At 46.7% G+C, this 20,964-nt stretch overlaps 9 protein-coding genes across 9 annotated transcripts; 5 read left to right on the forward strand and 4 right to left on the reverse strand.

Moving 5' to 3' along the window:
• Positions 1–3,434: 3,434 nt before the first annotated feature.
• T069G_03628 (uncharacterized protein) lies at positions 3,435–4,025 on the forward strand (the record flags this gene model as incomplete). Its single annotated transcript, XM_056170838.1, has 2 exons — positions 3,435–3,638; positions 3,789–4,025. The coding sequence occupies 2 exons, from the start codon at positions 3,435–3,437 to the stop codon at positions 4,023–4,025; spliced, it is 441 nt and encodes a 146-aa protein (XP_056031730.1).
• Positions 4,026–5,664: 1,639 nt separating this feature from the next.
• On the forward strand, positions 5,665–6,396 carry T069G_03629 (haloacid dehalogenase-like hydrolase domain-containing protein; the record flags this gene model as incomplete). The annotated part of the gene is made up of 1 exon (XM_056170839.1): positions 5,665–6,396. The coding sequence occupies one exon, from the start codon at positions 5,665–5,667 to the stop codon at positions 6,394–6,396; it is 732 nt and encodes a 243-aa protein (XP_056031731.1).
• Positions 6,397–8,136: 1,740 nt separating this feature from the next.
• T069G_03630 (enoyl-(Acyl carrier protein) reductase domain-containing protein) lies at positions 8,137–9,248 on the forward strand (the record flags this gene model as incomplete). The annotated part of the gene is made up of 6 exons (XM_056170840.1): positions 8,137–8,188; positions 8,253–8,628; positions 8,682–8,776; positions 8,840–8,871; positions 8,937–9,172; positions 9,233–9,248. The coding sequence occupies 6 exons, from the start codon at positions 8,137–8,139 to the stop codon at positions 9,246–9,248; spliced, it is 807 nt and encodes a 268-aa protein (XP_056031732.1).
• A 249-nt stretch (positions 9,249–9,497) lies between these two features.
• On the reverse strand, positions 9,498–10,214 carry T069G_03631 (uncharacterized protein; the record flags this gene model as incomplete). Its single annotated transcript, XM_056170841.1, has 1 exon — positions 9,498–10,214. The coding sequence occupies one exon, from the start codon at positions 10,212–10,214 to the stop codon at positions 9,498–9,500; it is 717 nt and encodes a 238-aa protein (XP_056031733.1).
• Positions 10,215–10,759: 545 nt separating this feature from the next.
• Positions 10,760–12,754, reverse strand: T069G_03632 (carboxylesterase family domain-containing protein; the record flags this gene model as incomplete). The annotated part of the gene is made up of 3 exons (XM_056170842.1): positions 10,760–12,168; positions 12,233–12,462; positions 12,537–12,754. 3 exons carry the CDS (start codon positions 12,752–12,754, stop codon positions 10,760–10,762), a joined length of 1,857 nt encoding a protein of 618 aa, XP_056031734.1.
• Positions 12,755–13,891: 1,137 nt separating this feature from the next.
• On the forward strand, positions 13,892–14,780 carry T069G_03633 (alpha/beta hydrolase fold domain-containing protein; the record flags this gene model as incomplete). The annotated part of the gene is made up of 4 exons (XM_056170843.1): positions 13,892–14,072; positions 14,128–14,317; positions 14,370–14,634; positions 14,691–14,780. The coding sequence occupies 4 exons, from the start codon at positions 13,892–13,894 to the stop codon at positions 14,778–14,780; spliced, it is 726 nt and encodes a 241-aa protein (XP_056031735.1).
• A 530-nt stretch (positions 14,781–15,310) lies between these two features.
• T069G_03634 (short chain dehydrogenase domain-containing protein) lies at positions 15,311–16,560 on the reverse strand (the record flags this gene model as incomplete). Its single annotated transcript, XM_056170844.1, has 4 exons — positions 15,311–15,456; positions 15,526–15,678; positions 15,752–16,426; positions 16,491–16,560. 4 exons carry the CDS (start codon positions 16,558–16,560, stop codon positions 15,311–15,313), a joined length of 1,044 nt encoding a protein of 347 aa, XP_056031736.1.
• A 494-nt stretch (positions 16,561–17,054) lies between these two features.
• Positions 17,055–18,014, forward strand: T069G_03635 (uncharacterized protein; the record flags this gene model as incomplete). The annotated part of the gene is made up of 2 exons (XM_056170845.1): positions 17,055–17,181; positions 17,245–18,014. The coding sequence occupies 2 exons, from the start codon at positions 17,055–17,057 to the stop codon at positions 18,012–18,014; spliced, it is 897 nt and encodes a 298-aa protein (XP_056031737.1).
• Positions 18,015–18,736: 722 nt separating this feature from the next.
• Positions 18,737–20,085, reverse strand: T069G_03636 (uncharacterized protein; the record flags this gene model as incomplete). The annotated part of the gene is made up of 5 exons (XM_056170846.1): positions 18,737–19,133; positions 19,197–19,549; positions 19,617–19,684; positions 19,741–19,797; positions 19,896–20,085. The coding sequence occupies 5 exons, from the start codon at positions 20,083–20,085 to the stop codon at positions 18,737–18,739; spliced, it is 1,065 nt and encodes a 354-aa protein (XP_056031738.1).
• Between the last annotated feature and the right edge of the window lie 879 nt (positions 20,086–20,964).

The following is a 20,964-nucleotide window of genomic DNA, read 5'->3' on the forward strand; positions in this document are numbered from 1 at the left end:
TTGTCTCTTCGAATGAAAAGGGTATGATGGCCAACCCTTTTATATCCAGAGCGCTGCTGAACAGTCGTGGCACGGTTGGCATGCCGCATGCCTGGCAGCCAAGACGGCTACAAAGACTTTTGAAAGAGAGCGTCTGAGTTCAAGTTAGCATACATCGTTTACAAAGGAATATGAAACAAATAACAGAACACGCGAGCACGCGAGCACGGGAACAAGTCTCGTGTTCTCGTGTTCTCGTGTTCTCGTGTTCTGTTCCGTTTCATATTCTTTTATTACACTTCTAGTTGCAAAGGGGCAGCTATATTGTCGTTCAACTGCCTCTTTGTCCCCGTCACTCTTCTCTTTTGGCCCAGACTTCTGGCATGGCATTAGAAGCTGGATCCACACCAATCTACGGCGAACGATACCCATGCAGTGATTCCTACAGTATGGAATATATGTCATAGGTATTAAAGACAGAGAAAGAAACCGGAGATGCGGTCGTTCAAGGCAATGTGCTGAGGTCTTGGTGAGCCAGGAGCATGCAATGTGAAATTCGCTACCAGCAACGCCCCTCTCTTCATATGGGCCACAAAATCCACTAAGAATAGCAAACCTACGTCGTATGTTGTATACTAATGAGAAAAAAGCCATAAGGTATCCAGCTGTCCAAGGTCTAAAACAAAGAGAAAAGCGATGAACAACTGTCGAAAGTCGAGATCAAAGAAAGGGGCGATGAACAACTATCTGAGATCCAGTTCAAGGAGGAATGAAAAAGACAAAGGACGAGGATATTATATTCTTTCATATTCCTTTGTAAACATTTGAAACATGGAAGCACGCGGTATTTTGGCCAAGGCAAGAAATAATTGATTGCTCTATTCGAAGAGACTACACCAAAACGGATCGAATCGTGCTATTTCTATACGCCCAGCTTAAAAAGTACAGGTCTTTAAGGGGAAATTAGTATTCAGTGATTATGGAAACGGAATTTTAATGGATAAGAATGGACGGCCCATAGGAGTGTCTGCGGACGGTGAAGGCGTAGAAACCCCCACGACGAAAGTTTCCCTCGCCGCAGGCGTCTCATTCTTCAAAGCCCACAACGGCTTATTTTGTACAATAATTTGGGCAGATATGAGTATGCCGAAGCTGGGCTAATGAACACATCTAACTTCAATTGGCATTGGTCAAGAGTCATAATCAGGACAAACGGCTAGGCAATGTCAAAGGCGTGATTAATGTGTGGTTTCAAAAACAATGCATCAGACATTGGTGCACAGATGGTGGAGCTTGTGGAAGAGCGCACATTGTCATTGTTGAAAGGCCTAGAGCAAGACAAGCGGAAAAAAAAAAAAAAAAAAAAAATCTTCTATGGATTCTATCCACTTCTTGCTTGTTAACATATCGCTCATATGAGGTCCCCTTGTTTGAGGTAGACGAACTGAACTATAATGCCCGGTCACCTGCCTCGCCACTTTACCAATAGAGATTGTAGTTGATGCCTCACAGTCCATCGCAGAGGCTTCTAGTGTAGGGAGCGGCTTATAGTCCTTTTCGCCTCTTTGCGTTATAGATATGTGATATTCCTAGCATCTCCCAGCAAGTACTGGCGTTAGTACCAACTCTCTTTCGCCTTTGTTGCTATAATAAGGAGTCTTCTTCCCGACAACGAAATTACAGTTGCCATTGCGGCGCCATTGAGATATCTATTGCCTTTGAAGGCAAGAAGAACAAAAAAAAAAGAGGCAAAAACATACAACAGCCGGTGTTCGCTGATGGTCACCCACTCAACTACTAATCTGCCGGTTAGAGGCTTGTCTATGGGGGAGCAGACGGGACCCCGAATTTTCCTCTACCTATGGTCGTATGTGATGGAATCTTGGTGTAGAATTGCTGATAGGAGCTCAGAGTATGCAGCAATTCTGAAGGTAGAAATCGCTGCAGAATCATAATTTTGCGTTGGAGAAGTGAGTTGTCAGCTGTCCAACAACGCTAGTACTCTCTTGGCAATACCATGCCGCGTCTCTCTCTTCAGACGTGCCGCGGGGTATTTCAGCAACCTTGAAGAATCCCCGTAAGGCCAGTTGTTTTCTCTTGACGGCACCGTTTATTCTACCAAGGGCAGGGTGTATCCGAGGGTCTGGCCCACGTTGGATGATTCAAGACCCGAAGAAAATAGTATGTTGAAACTATGGAATTTACCAGTAACTATGTAATGGATCTAGTCGAGAAAACATGGCCGAAGGATAAATGTTGCAGCAATTGCCCAATGACAGTATCATAGGCGGCCTCAAACCAAAAAGGCCGTAGACCAAAAAACGGGACGAATATCCTTTTTAGACAGTAAATGAAGTATCCTCATCCGTATTGTCGTGGTGGGGGCCTTGGGGGCAAGCGGAGGTCAGAAAAAGCGTGACTGCGAAATAAATAAGTGCATACGGAGCACATTCAGCAATATAAGCTCCGTGTCAGTTTATCAATCAGGCGTAGTATAAAAATACTACTGATAGGTAAGTAGTAGGTAAGTGTAAATATAATAACAGCTATTAGAAAAATATAGATATAGTAGCAGTTACTAGAGAATAATGGATATAGTAGCAGTTACTAGAGACGTATAGGTATAGCAGTATTTACTAGAGAAATATAGATATAGTAGTAGGTACTAGATAAACATCTATAGTAGAAGATACTTAACGAGTTAGGATTCGTAGGCGTATTAAATGAGGCATGTGTGTTCGTAATCTTCAATTCAGTCTCGATTTTTCTGTCCCCCGCTGGGGGGATCTTTTTTACTGCCCCAAGATATGCACATCTGTCTTCCACTCCCTGTCTGAGATTGAGTCGTCTGATAGGCCCTACCCAGCCGCACATTGCTCCTGGATGGGGACCTTTGCTCTGAGTATTCGATCAATGTGCTCTATAATCCTTACCACCGATACCCTGCCCCCTAATGTACCGAACTTTACACAGGTCTTCCCTGATTTTCTTATCCCCAGTCAGGTTAATCCCGGCATCACCAGTCTATTGGGTGTCCAAGCATCGCCCAACAGTACATAGTAAACAACGCATCAAGCTTTTGCGTTAGGTCAGAAAACTCAGAATATCCTTAATAAAGTTTTGTCTAAGGATTGCGTCCCTTTACGGCTGCAATCTGCGGCTGTCAACTTCAAGGCAGCACATATTTGGCTCACAAAAAGATCTTTTGATACACATCCATTCTGCTTTCAAACTGACATCGGGCCTGCCTAATCCCATCGATATTATACTCCCAAGATAGCAAGCAATCTAGACCGAGCCAAAAGCACTATATGCTAAGGATTCAGAGGAAGGCACAACGTGCATAAATGCATCTACAAGAGGCCGCCTCCCTTTACTGCCAGGAATCATTGGACAAACTCAACCTTTGTATTCAGCAAGCTATCACAGGTCATTCACACTCTACCTACGTCAAGATGATTTGGTCTCAGCACCCTTCCGAAGTCAAGTGCATGATTCTTGAAGCCTTGACAGATGACAAGAACTGCAGATTATCCAACGCTGCTGTCGTGTCACGGGAGTGGCAGGCTGTTATCGAGCCACACATCTTTACATATATACGAGTCACGTCCCAACGCATCGCCCAACTCAACGCCATGACGCAGCGCAATCGGGATCATGTGCGTTATATATGGTTCTGTATAGAGCTTGAGCGATACGACTGCCGCAAGTGCGATTCTTTTGATCGTGGAGGCTTTCAGACAAACAAAAGCGAGAATAAGCTCATCTTGGAATCATTCCAGTTGATGTTCACAGCTTTGGCCACGTAGGAGCCAAATGAGAGCCTGACCCTCGACATTAGCTTGTACTCGAAGAGCGATAATGAGCACGCATTCAAGTACCTAACCTTCATACCCGACGCTACGGGATACCAGGTCGAGCCGATGTCGATCGCTAGAAGCCAGGAGCCCGACAAGCACCGATGGGAAACGACTGCATTGGGGTCTATCCCACCAAAAGGAAGTCTCGATCGTCTCTTTGGACATGTCGCTCCCCATCAAGGATGAACGAAAGTGTTGGGCGCAGACACCAAAGGTTCCGGCCGTGACATGCCTTGAAATGAGGCTACAGACTTATCGCCGATGGGAGACGTTTACGGTCTCCCAGATTCTTTCCCACCTTCCTTCCTAACCTCCGTGAGTTCCACTATGAGATATGGATGCAGTGGTTTCCCGAGGTGCACGAAACCTGGAATGCATGTGAGTAATTCATCACTGAAATTTTCCAGGTGCTAACATTTTCACTGCGTTGTTTGAACTTCTTTCGGCTACCGAAGGGCTGAGCAAGTTAACAATCTTTGAAAACTCCAACCAACAATACCCGCTCTATTTTCTAAAACAAACCTCGCTAGCCCATGATCCCACTATTCATCTTAGCCAGAGGCTTGCCCGAGTGAATCTCGGGGTAGAAGTTCTCTCAGCGTCATTCATAATAGATGCTGCAGAGTTTTTCTCTGAATGCTCAACATGGCCAAACCTAAGCCATCTTACCCTTACTTCACAGCTTCTAGCACCCACAACATGTCCTGCAAAGATTATGGACCTCTTTCAAGCAGCAACATCTGCAGCTTGTCACATGCCTAAGCTCAAGATGATAGAGATATGGTATGGACGAGAGGGGCTGGCAGCTTTATTCAAGTATGAGTTTACCCCTGGTCATTTGCGGCAGTCTGTTGTTACTTGACGAGCAACATGGGATATGAGTATACAGCCTCGAGTGATTGAGGCGTGGGAGGGAGTTGTACGCAGCCGTGGTGGATATCCTAGCGGCGTCGATGTGGTATATGAGGCGGTCAACGAGCGCATCATATCACATGCTGATGCGATTATTAGCCTGGGGCTATCAGAGACAGTGCTCCGGCCAATCTCCTTGCAGCAGATTAAGAGAGAGTAGAGCTTTGTTGAATCTTTGACAGCCTAGACTGAAGTCATTATACACGAGAACAATCGATGAGAGCACAGCAAGCACTTGAAAGATCCGTTTAAAGAGAAATGATGCATTGAGAATATCCTCCGGCCTGAGACAATACTAATCATCAGCAAAGGAAGCCACAAATGCTATAATATGAATGGATCTGAACTACTAAAATCTCCTCATTGAGTGAAAGACAGGTTTCTGCGACTCGCAAGAGGCGTCTCAAGGCTGAGGATGGGCACCAAGTTGAACAAAGCTGTGAAGAAATGCCTGAGGTTCTTGGACCCAAACAACGAGGAATTCAGAGATGAGAAAGACTGTCGGGACGTAGATGGCACTGCGGTAGGGGCTAGATATATTGAGAAAGTCGTACAGAAGCTTGGTGAGTATCCCTCTAAGACCTTGTAGCTTATCAGAGTTCTTGTGCTTTGGTGGCCGCAATCTGAGTTTGCCAAAGGACTAAAATTGGCTTTCCATCATGTTTCAAAGCTTCCTCGGGATGAAATACTTGCAAATACTTAAATCGTTACTTGAGCTTAGACCAACGGGTACGGAATATGTGGCTACTCCGATACAAAGCTTGAAACCACGTATCGATTGTTACGGTGTTCAACAGAAGCTTTGTGCATTTGGCCATAGCTTCTTGGACAATTGCCCTTCCATAACATATTTTGGCTGCAATGTCCGCAATCCCACTCCATTCTTTCACACTTAGCGCAACGATGACTCGCTATGGAACTAACACGAATGAAAGTTGTCTTTTTTGATCTGGACGGCACGCTGTTTGACCACTACCATTCGCTGCGCCTTGCGATAGCCGCCATACAGAGGAATTATAATGAACTCAAAGAGAAGAATATTGATGAATTGATCGACAAGTATAACCTTGCTCTTCAACAAGCCTATGATGCTTACCTAGACAAGGTGATCGCATACGAACAGGCCGACGTCCAGAAGATTCACCTATTTTTTTCATCGCTTGGCTTGCCAGAACCCAGCCTTGACGAGGTCCAGAAGTTTCGTGGCACGTACAAAGCAGTTTATAGAAAGAATCGGAGGGCAACACCAGGAAGTATCGAGGCTCTAGCCCGGCTGCGTGAGCATGGATACCGCATTGCCATCATCACCAATGGGCAGGTCGAAGATCAGACAGCCAAAGCCAAAGCCATCGGCATACACCATCTGATCGACCGCATTATCACTTCTGAGGAAGCTGGATATAGAAAGCCTGATCGCCGTATCTTCCAATACGCCATCGAACAGCTCGGCGCTTCTCCCGACACAGGATGTTTGATTGGCGACTCTGCCGACTCGGACATCAAAGGTGCCTTGGATGCACAGATGGTCGCTATAATGTACTCCCCTACAGCCCAGAACTCCCAAAAGCTCCTGTTTGGGCAACAAATACCAATCATACGACACATGACCCAACTCCTAGGCTATTTGGGCATCGGCGACCATTGAGTTCAGCCGCATTTTGTCTCCACTCCGGGCCGGCTGACGATCGAGAGCATTGACATTCGCTTGGTTAATGAACCACGACACTGCCTGCAGGTATCTAAAGATGGAGTGCAGTTCCTGGCCGAAAGAATGAGCATAGTTTTTAATTGCGCTGCTAAGAAGCGCCCACATATCAGCCATGTCTCACATAGAGAGTTTGGTCAGATTGATTACAAAATTGGTAGGCTCTATTGACGAGGAAGTGATGCTGATTTCACTCCCGGGCCGAGACTTGGGTGAAGGATCACCGGCAAGCCCGACCGCCACGTCACCAATAAAGATCAAAGCGTGCGCGCAGAGTACGTGTGGCTCACTCTGGATACTTTCAGAGAACGATGCAGCATTCCGCGAAATTGGAGTCTCATCTACAGGGACAGTCCAACTATCTCACGAGAGATTATCCAAGAGCAGCACTCCGGCATCTTCGTTCCGCAGTGGTGATCTTGGCTGAGCAAGGCGGTATCAGACAGAATACCGCTGTTACTGGCGAATAGATTGACCAATAACTCGAGACCGAGGGCCAAGAACAGGCAGTAAATTAGGTAGCCAGCTAAGCTCAAAATACCAAATTCTGAAAGTATCCTGCTGCGCATCGCATTGTAGGTGGAGAGCGACAGGCTAACGAGATGCCCTCCTTCGTAGTCAATTGATCGACTCTCGGCCCGCTGTCTAGACAACCCCTGCTGGCAATGTTTATCTTACAGCTCTTCAATGTTGCATTGGTGGTGCGATGGAAACAACGCTGGGCAGGACAACTGCGGCATGTGCCTTCGCCATAACTAATTGAGAAAACTCGAATCAATGTTCTGGGAGAGGTTCATTATGTTATAGGTATAGAGATTTGCTGAGAAGGGCTCTTCATAAGCCGGGTAATCTAGTGTGTTCTGGGCAAGACCGCCACCATTATCCATCTTCAGCAGTAACACAAGCGCATTTACTATCATGAAAGCGTCGCACTCACCACGATTCAGCCCGACCCAATTATATATGAACCTGTATATCAGCAGATGCAAGAGCAGATAAGCCTTATTATGCCAGAGAACAACTTATACTCTTAATCGCCCACAAGCCCAGACGCTATGCTCCCCTCGCGCAAATTAAACCTAATCAGCCTCTCTTTCTATTTGGGTGTGGTAAGACGTACTGGAAAGGGACATTTATGTGCCAAAATTCTTCTAATTTCTCAACACAGGAGCCGGGGCTCACTATTCCTGCCTCACCTAGAGAAAAGTATCTCTTGCCGCTTTCCTGCTACTACTATAATGCATGAAGGATGTCAGATTGGTCCACAGCGGAGTCCGCTCTCCGCGTGTGTTTAGCTGCTGTATTCCCTCCCGCATCCGCCAAAGTGCGAGGGGCCGCTTCTCTCGGAGTCTGCCTATCCAAGTCGCGCCATTCATTAACAACTATTAAGAAATATGACCACCATTCTAATCCTACGAGTATACGATGCGGCCCAATTAATCTTAGTGTATCTCATTGACATTGAAAGCAAATTATTTACCCTTGAGGCAGGATAGAAGCGTTCGCTAAAAGCGATCGCTTCAGCTCGTATTCCTCTTATCAAATGCACGTATAAAGAGCATTCGTTTAGCTTGCTTTCAAATATAATGTGTCATGAAAACAGCTCTCTCACAGCCTGTGACATACAGTAATACTCATCGGAGATCGTAATATATCGGTGCATACCTCGCTCACATCACAATGCTTACCAAATTCCTTCATGGCCCTTCTTTTGTTAGCGGTGCTGCACGCGGTAAATACTGATGCTATGGCGATGGCGATACCCCATGTTAATAGCCTGGCTAATAATATTTTAGGTATCGGAAAGGCCACTGCCTTTGCGTTTGCGAAATATGGAAGCCCCCAAGTCGCCATCGCTGATGTTGATGCGGCCACGTTAAAACAGACGGCCAAAGAGTTGAAGGATCAGTACCCGAACGTTGAGATTTTGCCAATTGAATTTGATGCAGCGAACGCAGACTCGACCATCAAGGCTATTGAAACAGCCTATTCGAAATTTGGGCGAATCGACCATGCGGTGAACAACGTCGGCACTCCAGGCCCCTTGGCCCCCAGCATATCCGTCTCAACGAGCGATTTCAAGAACCTCATTGATATCAACTTGACAAGCATGTGGATTGCACAAAGAGAACAGATCAAAATTATGCTTAAGCAAGAACCTGTTCAGCAAGAGTGCGTGGCGTCTCTGGGCACATTAACGAGACAGTAATTTAACCAGAGTTTAGGTTCGGTAAAGTTCGAGGTACAATTGTAAACATGTCGTCTGTTTGGGGCGGATTCGGTACAAGAGATTTTCCAGCAGGGACAGCATATTCTACAAGTATGGCATCATCTAAAGTATTATGCGCCAAAGGCTGTCATGAAAGCTAACCTAGATTTCTAGCTAAACATGGCATTAGAGGCCTAACAAAAAGCGCAAGTTTTCTTATTCGAACGCTTTGATTGGATACATATGGAGCACTTCTAATATCTCATGATAGGATGCGAACCAATATGCCTCGGAAGGCATACGAATCAATGCGATTTGCCCAGGTTACACATTCACAACCATTGACATAGGAAATGAGGGTCCAGAATTGCAATACATTCTGGACCAGGCAATGCACAGAACAGCAATGAAAAGATTTGCCCAGCCTGAGGAAATCGCCAATGGCATTACGTATCTGAGTTCTTGGATGAGCTCGTACATGAGTGGCGAGGCTATGTTGGTCGATGGGTGAGTATACTCCAACTTTTCAGGCTGGTGAGGACTGCTTGTGCTAACAGACACGATTAGTGGATTTTCTTCTTAAATGGCCTCTCTATCAGATGGATTTGCAGAAAATGCTCAATTACCGCTCACCTAGTGATGCTGCTTTTAGAATTAGGAAGGAATTCTCAAGGGTGAGCGAGTGACTGCGGCGCGCCACCCGAGCCGACAAACGGGATGAAGAAGAGGACGCCAGTGGTGAATGATAGGATCGATCATTTTTTGGCGTTTAGCCTTCTTGGTCTCTTATACTTATTAATACCTATAGTAGAAACTTCAAATACAAACTTTTTCAATTCAGCTCATGCATTTGTGCCAAAGTCATATGCCAAAAATCGTCGAGGGCATAATCAATCTCATCCGAGAGCCTATCCGGGTCGAGCGGGTTTCCCTCGCTGTCAAACGAGAACACTGTCCGCCAGTCGCCCACCATCTTTAGCTGAGGGCCAGTGAGCACGAGGCCGGACCCCTCGTCGAGGAACGTGATGTTGTCTTCAGGACAGCATCCAAAGCCATAATCCGCGAACACGTCTCCCCACATCAAGTCGCCAGGCTCCAACACAACCTGAATTTCCCTAAGGCTCTCCATTTTGGAAAGAGTGGACAGCCCATTATATCGGGTGGCCGACTCGTACCAGTCAGGGTGATCGTCAGTCCGAATCTGAAGCCGCTGGACCTCGGATCGGTGGGAGACAATGTCCGAAAGGGCATAGAGATTCGAGACGCAGAAAATGTCGAGCTCAAAGTTGACCCACGTCCAGCGCGGCTCGGTGCCCGCGGTGAATGCGCGCTGGTAGGGCGCTTGCTGACGAGACTCGTGGCACACATGCATGAGTGCCGGGGGCGGTGTTGACGTGGTCTCGTAGAGGATGTCCTTGCCTTTCTGGCGCTGCTTCTTGCTGAAGCTGCCATCACTCTTCTTCACGCGCACTTTTGTGATGTGGCGAGGCACCACGGCCAAGCTCCAGATGCGGGAGCGGAGCTCGAAGGGAAGGCTGGCAAAGGACATGTGGGGAGATTGCAGGAAGCAAAGAGAACACCTAGTCTGTTGGAAGGGGGAGCTGAGGATGCTCTTTGAGTATCTTTTGTGCCAGACAGAGGAGATGCGGCGTAGACAGGACACGAAAACGCTGGCAATGAATGGGAGGATGGAAAATGGAGGAGCCGTGTGAGTGAGTCAGGGATGTAAGTCTGATCGGCTGGCTGCGGTTGTTCAGCTCCGCTGCCAAGCTCACCAATGAAATCCTGCATCCCTTGCCAATCTGGTCAAGATTAGCTGGAGAATTTATGGTTAAAATAAGGCCGCCAACCCGAGCACTAATAGCCGCTACTGAGTACCTCTACTTTTCCACGACACAATTACATATACCGGACTCCTCCGAGATGCGCTCCGGTCTCTTCCACCACCACCAGCAGTACGGACTCACATGTGCCCTCTCCCTCCTGTTAGACCAGGTCTCTTTTTGTCGATGTTACTGATCAAATGCACAATCAGGAATAAGAAGAGGAATCCGTCACATGATAAATAAACTTTCTATGTAGACGTATAATTCACTAGAGGGCCATACCTATGACGCTCCCTACAAGTCTCCTCGTAGCAGTTGTCAAAGAAGCCAAATCCTTATTCAAGAGCTCTAATTTCTTCCTCTTCAATACCCATTTCTCATTACTAGACCAATTATCCACGCGAACCGATCTGTCGTGAGAAAACGTCGTAATCTCATCGGGACTCGTGCGCTGGTCGGTCTCTTGGCAATCTTCGACAACAAATTGGATTAGCTTATCCTGCAATTCATAAGCTAAGTCAATATTGGAATGGCGATACTTTCCATTATCAGTGTTTGATAGTGGTTGAGGTACAGTAGTTTCCGCAAGCTTTTGATGGGGTTCAATATAACCCCCCAGAATCCCCCGGTCAGTCTTCTCCAGCGCGTCATGGAAATTGTCAAAGGCATAGATCAACTCAACGCCATGGTGCGCAATTCCTTTCATGGGACCTGGGAAGGGATTGCCGAACTCGAAATGGTAAGATTGTACACCCACACGCTTGGGGTCCTTTCCTTGAAGGAGAGCTTGTTCCCCACGGTAAGCCTTGAAGAATTCGCCGGCACGATGTACTTTATGTATTATTGTGACATCAGATATAAATTCAGAGAATGCTTCAAATAGCTCTTCATCTGATGATGCAGGCCTGATACCGTATGCTTGAAGAATATCCTCAGCTGCTGCCTCTGAGGGATAGCTAGACGTGAAAAGAGAGCGAAATGTAGCATAATTCCAGTTAGCCATCTGGACAAAACCTCTGAACTCATCGTCCGTTGTGCTCAACATGACTTGAATGCTTTCATCGGCCGACTTGATTTGAACGTCCAATCCACCTTGCCCAAGGTGGACCGAAACGCCGCAGCCCAAGTTGCTTTCCCTGACGGTCAATTGGTCAATGACCAACGCAAAAAGCCTCCAGTGAATCTCCGAGATGCTACTTAGAAGATCTTTGGCAGGTATTCTTCTCAACATGTTGAGTCGATCCGCTGGATTGTCAGCTTGGACTGACCACAATCGGTACAGGTCTGCCCAACGCTCGTCTGCTTTGTCCAACGATGTCAAATCAAGATCTCCACATGACCCTGACATCAGACCAGCCTTACGGAATAGCGGTTTCTTCGTGCCCAATTCCGCCTCGAGAAGATGAAGATGGCAGCAAATTCCGCCGGCGGAATGGCCCATGATTGTGACCTTTGTGCTATCTCCTCTGAACGCTGCAATGTTGCATTTTATCCAGATCAAGGCAACTTTTTGATCGTACAGACCAAAATTCACGCCCTTAAGAGAGCCATGTCTGTCTTGGACTGCAAGCATGTCGGATGAACCGCCGAAGCCAAATATGTTGAGACGATAGTTAATAGACACTGCAATAAGAGGAGTCTTCTCAGCGAGAGCACGAAGGACAAGCCGGGTGGGATCTGTATATAGTCTTGCGGTTAGCGAATATTCTCTACATATGATTTGTACGGGTATATTTTATACCCCATACTGGATCTGTGGCCGCGCCATCTGCGAAGCCACCACCATGAATCCAAACAAGCACAGGTAGTTGGGTCGCCTCGGTGTCGATGTTGTGCTTCGCGAGCGCTTCCTTGCTCGGGCGCACGACAAGAAGATTCAGGCACTCAAACTCATCTTCGCGGTCGTCTGGGAACGGCAAATATGATTGAAACGCACGCGAGTCGCCTTTCTTTTGCGTAGGGCATCGTGGCCTACGGGGTTATTAGAACGATTGGTATTTTATCCGTTGTGTAATGATGTATGCAAGCGCAAGACCTGGACTTACCCGTTCTGTGTAGCGTCGAATACATCACGCGGCAAACGATCTCTTAGTTGCGAGTGCTCCCATCTCCCTGGCACATGAGCGTACGGAATACCACGAAACTCCTCGATGTCTTCGGAGATGGGCGATTGCTTGCCGACAATGGTTTGCATGTAGCTGGGGACGGAAGTTGTAGGCAATTGCACAATGGCAGCCGCTTCTGGCTTCCACCGGGGAGGCATAGTAATGGCGTCAAGACAGTACAAAGTACGGAACGGGGAAGAGTATCGCCAAGTAAGACCCCAACTTAGTATGCAGCCGCTAGGCTTTGGATGTCCGGGGACCACGTATAACCCATTCCGAATCTTAACTTATTTGTGTTCCTCCTGTAGATCAGTCTCCTTTTGCGTGACCTTGATGATGAAATTCTTTTTCCCTGGGGACGCAATCAACCGCAGAAGCCGATATACAGACCTTCACAAAGAACAGATATGTTACAAATGTTGACTCGTCCCGGGATCTTGTTAGAGCCCGGCTGAAAAGATGTCATGTTTTGATTAAATCAATATCCAGTGAGATGACTCATGTGACTCATGTGTGACTCATGTGTGACCCATGTCCTGAGTGTAGCGTTTGGAGATCAATCTCTCGCGCCTCCAACCACCACATACCTATGCTTGACTGATCAGAAATACTGTAAAGGAAAAACTTGCTCTAATGTTGCCTTCCCCCCGTACGGTTGGAGAGATGGCAAGACACGGGAGACCGATGATCTCTGGTCATAACCGTGTAAGTTCAGGGTGAAACCATCAATACATAAAAATTAGTTGGGTCTGCTAATACCTATCCCAACCACTTGTTCTATAGATTTTTATAGCTTAACCCGGTGTAAATTCTCTGCCAGCATCTTTTCTTTCTTATAGGCACGATGCCATACAAAATTCCTGAAATTGCCAGACCCTTCACTCTCCACATTTCTGATGAGGACTGTTCCCAGCTCCATGAGCTTCTCAGACTCTCCCGCGTAGGGCCTACGACCTGGGAGAATCAGCATCAAGATGGACGCTACGGTATCTCACACCAGTGACTTGTCTCAACTAAAGGCCACTGGTTGAATGAGTCTGATTGGCGTGCCCAAGAAGCCCGCATTAACGCATTTCCCAATTATAAGATAACTGTCCAAGATGATACCAGCAATACAGACATCGACCTTCATTTTGTTGGCCTATTCTCGCAGAAGCACGATGCTGTCCCATCGTATTGCTTCATGGTTGGCCAGGTAGCTTTCTTGAGTTTATACCTACGTTGGAACTTCTCCTAAAGAAGTACGACCCTCCACGTTGCCATACCACGTTATTGTTCCCTCGCTCCCAGGGTATATGCTTAGCTCGGGGCCAAGCCAAACCGAAGCATGGACTCATGGAGACGCAGCACGCGTGATCAACAAAGCAGTCAAGGCTCTCGGTTTTAGCCGTTATGCTGTACAAGGAGGAGATGTTGGATCTCTAATCGCTTCGACCCTGGCCGCAAACTATTATGACTCGGTCGCAGCCATCCATCGTAAGTAGCCATTGATCAAATCCAAGTAGCTTTCTTGTTCTTAAATAGCTTATAGTCAATCTGTTGCCAAGTCTGGACAGGGTCAGCGCCGATGACTCCTCGTTATCCAACACGGAAAAAACCGCCATCGTTCGTGCAGAACAGAGGTTCTTAACCCCAACAATAGGGGCCGCTATGCTGCAGAGCACAAGGCCTGCCACAATTGGGGCCATGGTTTCGTCCAGTCCCCTCGCTCTATTGGCGTGGTAAGCTTCGACTTCACAGCTCCTACGGGGAATGGTTTTAATGCTTGTGTAGGATTGGCGAGAAATTTCTTGAATGGCCCGACGACCCAATTAATATTGATGAGCTTTTAACTAACGTTTTGCTCTATTGGTTCACTGAGACGATGCCGCGATGTATCTATACATATCGCGGGACGTTCATCAATGGGCATCAATATTCATTTGCACCATTCAAGCAGCCATTTGGCTATTCCTGGTTCCTGCGGGAGCTTGTCCCCGGTCCAAGGAGGATAGTTGAGAAAAAAGGAAATCTAGTCTTCTATCGGCAGCACGAGAAGGTAAGAGCTCATGCAGACCTTTTGGCACACGCGAATTAAACTGACTCTCGCTGCAGGGAGGGCACTTTGCAGCTCTTGAGAGACCTGTTGAATTTCTTCAAGATGTTGAAGATTTCATTGCCGTCGCTTGGCCTCGTAATGATTGAGCTTTTTAGCTCGTAAGTCATATCAACTACACGTGAGGCTTGTAAGCGTTTCAATACTTAACCACTTGACCGCCAGTAGTTTAGCATAAACTGCCAGTCTAGTGGGGTGCTTGGCCTATACCATATACCCATTATTTCCTTTTTAGTAACTACATGTAATCATAGGTCTTTGCCTTATGTACATAGAAGAAAGTGAAAAGACATTGGTTTATGAACTCAAGCTCCGTTGATAAGCGGATAATCCAACCCAACTTGTAAAGATTACTCTAACTTGGTGCCTTTTCAGAGGAGTGTAGTTTCCTTCCCAATTTACCATTCCTGACACCACGACTCATAACATGCAACATACGTACTAGGTATCTTTAACAATTATGCCAGAATGCAGCATGGTTCACAGTATAAAGGAAGTGGTGAAAATATGTATACAGCTGACCAAGCAAATACAACAGAATGAAGACTTCTAACGGCAATTACATTTTCCTGTACTCACGTTCCTTCTATATCTTGTTCAAAAATTTATAAGACAATGCCTATGCATCAGACTCTACTTTTAGCGAGAAGCTTTGCCCAACGATAGATTCACTGAGCTTCCAGAGTTTAGCTGCCAAGTCAGGGTCGCTGGCGTAAGCTTCAGCAATACCATTATGACAGTCTTCCAAGTATATAGATGATTCAGCTAGAAATATTGGTAAGTACCCTGCTAAATGAAGAATGCAACGGCATAGGGAGATTGCTTGAGACACACCATTTAGCGATGGATCGAAGGCCGCAAAAATTGAAGTTGCGGCACCCTGATCAAGAGATTTGAGGGCAGGGGCGTTTCCTCCCGCTGGCGCATTTTTAGTGGAGGCTTGCAGTTTAGCCAAGTCCATGTGTCGGATGAGATTTGTCATGATAGCTAGAAAAGAAGTTGTCAGCCTACATGACTATATCAAGAGGCACTGGCCATCAGGTGCAGAGTCGTAGCATACTTCCTGGATGCACACTGAATGACAATATCCCACTTTCGACCAAGTTATTCCGCAAATATAGAGAGAACAGTATACTGGCTGTCTTGGACTGGCCATATGCTACAAGTTTCTCATATCCGTTGCTCCATTCCAAAGTCTGGCCTCGGCTTTTGTACGCCTCTTCATCTGCTTGTTCTTCCGGAGGCACGGTCTTGTTCTCAAAGTTCCAATCACTGAATCGAACCGGCGAAATGCGATGACCGTTGCTGCTGAGGTTAATAATGCGTGTGTCTCCTTCGTTCTTGGCATCTTTTGCTGCAGCTTGAAGTTTCTTGAGAATCAAGTTGGTGAATAGGAAGTGGCCAAGATGATTGGTCGCAAACTGGATTTCAATGCCATCTTCAGACAGTGTGCGATCTGGCACAGCCATAATTCCAGCATTGTTGATGAGAACATCTAGCTTCGAAATGCGAGAGTTAATGTCTGCTGCTGCAGCACGAACAGACCTCTGGGATGATAGATCCATCAATATTGGCTCCACAACAGTGGATGGATATACAGAATGAATATTATCAATCACAGAATGGATGTTTTTCATTGTGCGTGAGCCAAGGAGCAGGCGCTGCGGCTGTTGTGAGGCAATGGCCATCGCCGTAGCGGATCCAAGACTTCCGGGGCTTACGCCAGTGATCAATACTAATTCATAATAGTAAGATATTTGTCTCAAAGCCTGGCAGCCATATTTTAGAAGTAGTCTCACCCGTCTTGCCACGAATTTGTGTTGCCAAAGCCTTTGCAACTTCTGTTGCTGTAGATTTAGGGCTGAACATTGCTGCGGTATACAGGTAGTCAAGGAGAAGAACTGGGCGAGATGCACATCATTATGAGCGAGGAAGCCAGACGGATGAATCGATGTATTTATATTGTTGTCAACTATATAAATCACCTCTAGCATCGGTTTGCAGTTGCTTCTCATCCCCTGTAGAGGTATCATTGTCTTCCCAATCCGGATTGCGATACAGTTAGTATAGACACATCGAGGGTTCCACTGGCAAGATTCATCTGGCTACTATCTTAATTAGACCGACTATAATTGTGACATCATTCTCCACTGCCGCGTCTATATCGAATCAAAATTCGGTCAGCACAGTGAACAAGTTGGTTCTAAGCCACTGTAGTGCCAGTTTGTCCCTGTTGTGGCATTAGCCCTGCAGAAAATCCGTCAGCATCCCGATGCGACGTTCGGACATAACCCTTTGTCCGTCTGAATGACGACGCGTTTTAGCAGCGATGAAGTGCCATTCACAACAACGCCAGAGACACAATGAGCCATTCTGGTATGGGTACACAATCAGGAAATACCTCAGAAGGTGGGAGGAAAGATGAGGCCGAAGTGGCGAATCCTAGAGTTCGACGAAAGCTGCAGAATCGTTTGAATCAGAGAGTTTCTAGTACGTGATTACCACTTTACTTTTTCGCTATGCAGTTTGTTCGCGTTCCTCACCACCGAGCAGGAGAGCGCAAGCTACGGCGAGAGGAACTGGCAGGGATCCAGCGGAGATCCCGAGGTCGCCCTAGGACGGATGTTCAACCTGTCAATCGTCGCGTCTCCTCGGTGCCGACGTCACAAAGCACCAGCAGGTGTGCTGATGGCGAAACAAGTATTGAGCTCATTGGACTCCCGCCTGGAACCTCTTCTCTATCTCAGCCTGCCCTGGTGTGTTTCCTTGACAGTGCTCAGACCAGGGCGGTTATGGATCGGCTGGCCTACGCTGTGAATTGTAGTCTCTTACAAGGCAATCCAACGTCTGACCTACTCCTATCTGTGACACAGCTCAATAGCTTCCGGGCTATCAAGTACAACATGGATGTACTTAATCTCAATTTGGAGATAATAAAAGATCAAAATGCAATCTCGTACTTCAATGCACCAGCTGCAACATTCAACACATATTCCGTACCACCGAGCCTTCACCCAACAAGTCTTCAAAAATCTCAGGTTCATCATCCTTACATCGATCCTCTACCCATTCCATCGCTCCGAGATGCTCTCTTACGCTATGAGGGGCTTTACAATGACTACGATTTCTGTAGAGACATGATTGGGGATGTCGGGAAAGCTGGTATTATGGTTTGGGGAGATCCTTGGGATCCGTATGGTTTGGAAGTGTCAGAGAGCTTTGCTAACAAGTGGTTGTGGCTTTTGAAGAGTTGCCACGAGGTGCTTGTCTCGACCAATTACTGGCGAGCGCAGCGTGGAGAAGCTGACTTGTTTTTTCTCTGACACTGTCCAACAACACAACTGGATATGATACCTGTATATAAGAGCTCTCAATTTCGCCATCAAATCGACATTACAAAACTGGGACAAATTCCTTTACAAAAACTTAATGTAGTCTTAAAATACACTATAAGGGAAATTATACTTCCATGGTTCATTGTAATTACGGGATGCATTACCATTGCTTTCTAAGCCGGACGCGCCAGGTAGACAGCAGGGAGATTGACCGTTGCCTCATTGCTACGCCCAGGAGAAGAAGCAATCTTGCGAGAGAACCAAGCACATACGACCATAGGTAGAGAAGAGTTCGGGGTCTCGTCTGCTCCCCCATAGACAAGCCTCTAACCGGCAGATTAGTAGTTGAGTGGGTGACCATCAGCGAACACCGGCTGTTGTATGTTTTTAATTTTTTGTTAGCTCTTTGAATGCAATGCAGACGATTTATCTTTGAGAAACAATTGCGAATTCTAGGTACGACAAACGCAGTGTTAGTTGCCTTATATCTGGCTGCCTCAATGGCCTGTGGGTTCTTTTTCGATCTTTCACATTTGCACTTCCAACATTTTCTAGTTCTATACTATTCGATCCAATCACCAATCCATATGTTTGAACGCCGTATACCATTCCTTTGAGAAAGTCGATTGCTCGAAAAATCTAAGTTGAGGCCCAGTAAGATCCCACCTCTACATTGACAAATAAAATATCCATCTCTTCTCAGCTACGTATTAACCCAATATTTTATCAGTGCTCTCATTATCCGAGTCTCTGCTTCTCGGGCCGGGTCTGTATAAGTCGCTGATTCCGCTGTCGAACCCTGGCTCATTTCTTTCCTTACGGACGTTGTGAAGCTGGTACGATCGTTGGGCGTTGTCCCCATCTTTGTGGAGGCCTTTGCGCCTCGAATTGTGGGTTTCGCTCTCATGTTTGTTCGAAGAGAAGAATCCAAGCTGGGGCAAGTATCTCACGGCTAGCGATTTTAATCTCATTGCACAGCCGCAAGTGATGCCAAGGTTGATCTCGACGATTGACCACACACCCAGAATGGCCTCGGTATAGGTGACATCGGTAGTTTTGTCGAGGATGAGAACGTACGGTAGACGAGCTATGGAGCAAATAACGACACTAAAGAACAGTTAGCAAATATGAAAGTGAACCAAAGTGGAAAGTGTAGCGAGAGAGACGGACCCGGACCCTATAGCTAAGATGCATCCAACCGAGAGTTTCTGTTTCAATGAAAAATTAAGCCTGTGGATAGTTGGGATGGGTATAGCTATGACAGCAAAATCGGAGACAATGTTCATCACAGCTTGTGCTAAAGCCACGTTCTCCAAACAGGTGGTCGTTCCAGATTTTAGAGGATTACACGGGCCGCCGGTGATGCTGGTCAAGGTCAAGGTGTAGGCGAGGATTGCGACGGCAGCGCTGACAACAACGCAGCGGTAAATTAACGAAGGATTGATGCGGAACAGAACGACCAACATGGCCATCTTAGTGATGGAGGGAGTGATCAAATAGGTCAGGGTGTTGGGGAGCAATTCCTAAGCTGATGTCAATACGATACAAGACTAGTGCTGCTGCGTAATGTTCTATGATGTTATGGCTCACTTTATTGAACTCCGTGATTTGTGCTATCGATACATCCCACAGATGTTTCCCCCAGCCGTGGCTCATTACTATGTGCCATTTAGTTAGGTTAGAGGACATGTTAGTGAGCGCCAAGTAAACATACGGTTGACCAATGTTATGAAGTAGTACAAGGAGAGGCCGTAAGCAAGAGTGAGGATAACTGCAAGTAAACGAAAGTTAGCAAAAAGATCTGGGATCCAGTCTTGACGCCTTGGCCGTCGCTTATTGAACGTTGTTGAACGACAAAGTGAATCTTACTTAGATCTATCTCAACCTGTTTAACCAGCTTGGCAGCCTGAAAATAACGTAGAGCGAGGAAAAATGAAGCGAAGAAATACGTGACTCCGAAAGCGACTACCGTTCGAATCTGTAAAGAATTGTAGGGTGCATCAAACTGTGGTGTTTGGCCATCCGGCGGCGGCATTGCCGGTGTCGTAGAAAGATCCATGGTCTGCGATACCAGCACCGTTTAATCGGGTGCAATTCAATTGCATGATTCAAAAAACCTGGTTAGCAAATCCGAGGGCGTGGAGGCATTTTGAACAGTTCATACCAGTTTGTTGTCATATTGCCGATCTGAACCGTTTATATGTATGATAATACTCCGACCCCAGACCAAACAGTTGCCGAAGGGGTTGTACAGACAAGGGCCCTCATCATTATTCGACACTTTTGATTCCCAGCGTCAGAAATACGGGCCTGTCAAAGGCCTTCGCTTGTGAAGAAACACATGGCAGGGGTTCATTGTAGCATGCATCTACGGAGCACATCTCCGTGAACCCATTGTAACGTGATCCCCATCTGTTATGTGCTGATTATGATTTGCTGGGTTACAATCCACCCCGCACGCCCCAATTCACCAAGAGTTGTTGGTAAGCAGTTTTTGCATCCCACAAGCATTGAATTGTCCTGTGTTTAGCCAGTCTGGCGCAATGTCAATGTGTGCGTATAAAATATCTTTTAGATGGCATTGATAATGCCACCGTTAAGTGTTAAAGGCATTATCCGTGTCATGAACGACGGAAGTGGTTGTTGACTGGCAGACCGCGCCTTAACTTTCTCACATTTACTCGTAACGTCTTACCAAACATCTTCAGCAATGCCTGGGTATTTAGCCGTTCAAAAGGTCCAGGTTAAAGAAAAAGGGGGCCGGCATGGAGATCCGTCGTGCCTGTGGCATGGCAGCTGCATGGCTGCGGCCGCAAGACCCTTCAGCATATAGTGGGACTGGCCAGGGCTTAAAGAGAGACACCTGCAGCTTCACGGTTCGTATCATCCGTAGCTAATTTCATTGTCCGTGGGTAAAGCCAACAGTAATAAGATACCC

This window comes from Trichoderma breve, chromosome 2 (genome assembly GCF_028502605.1).
Source record: "Trichoderma breve strain T069 chromosome 2, whole genome shotgun sequence".
Lineage (NCBI taxonomy): Eukaryota > Fungi > Ascomycota > Sordariomycetes > Hypocreales > Hypocreaceae > Trichoderma > Trichoderma breve.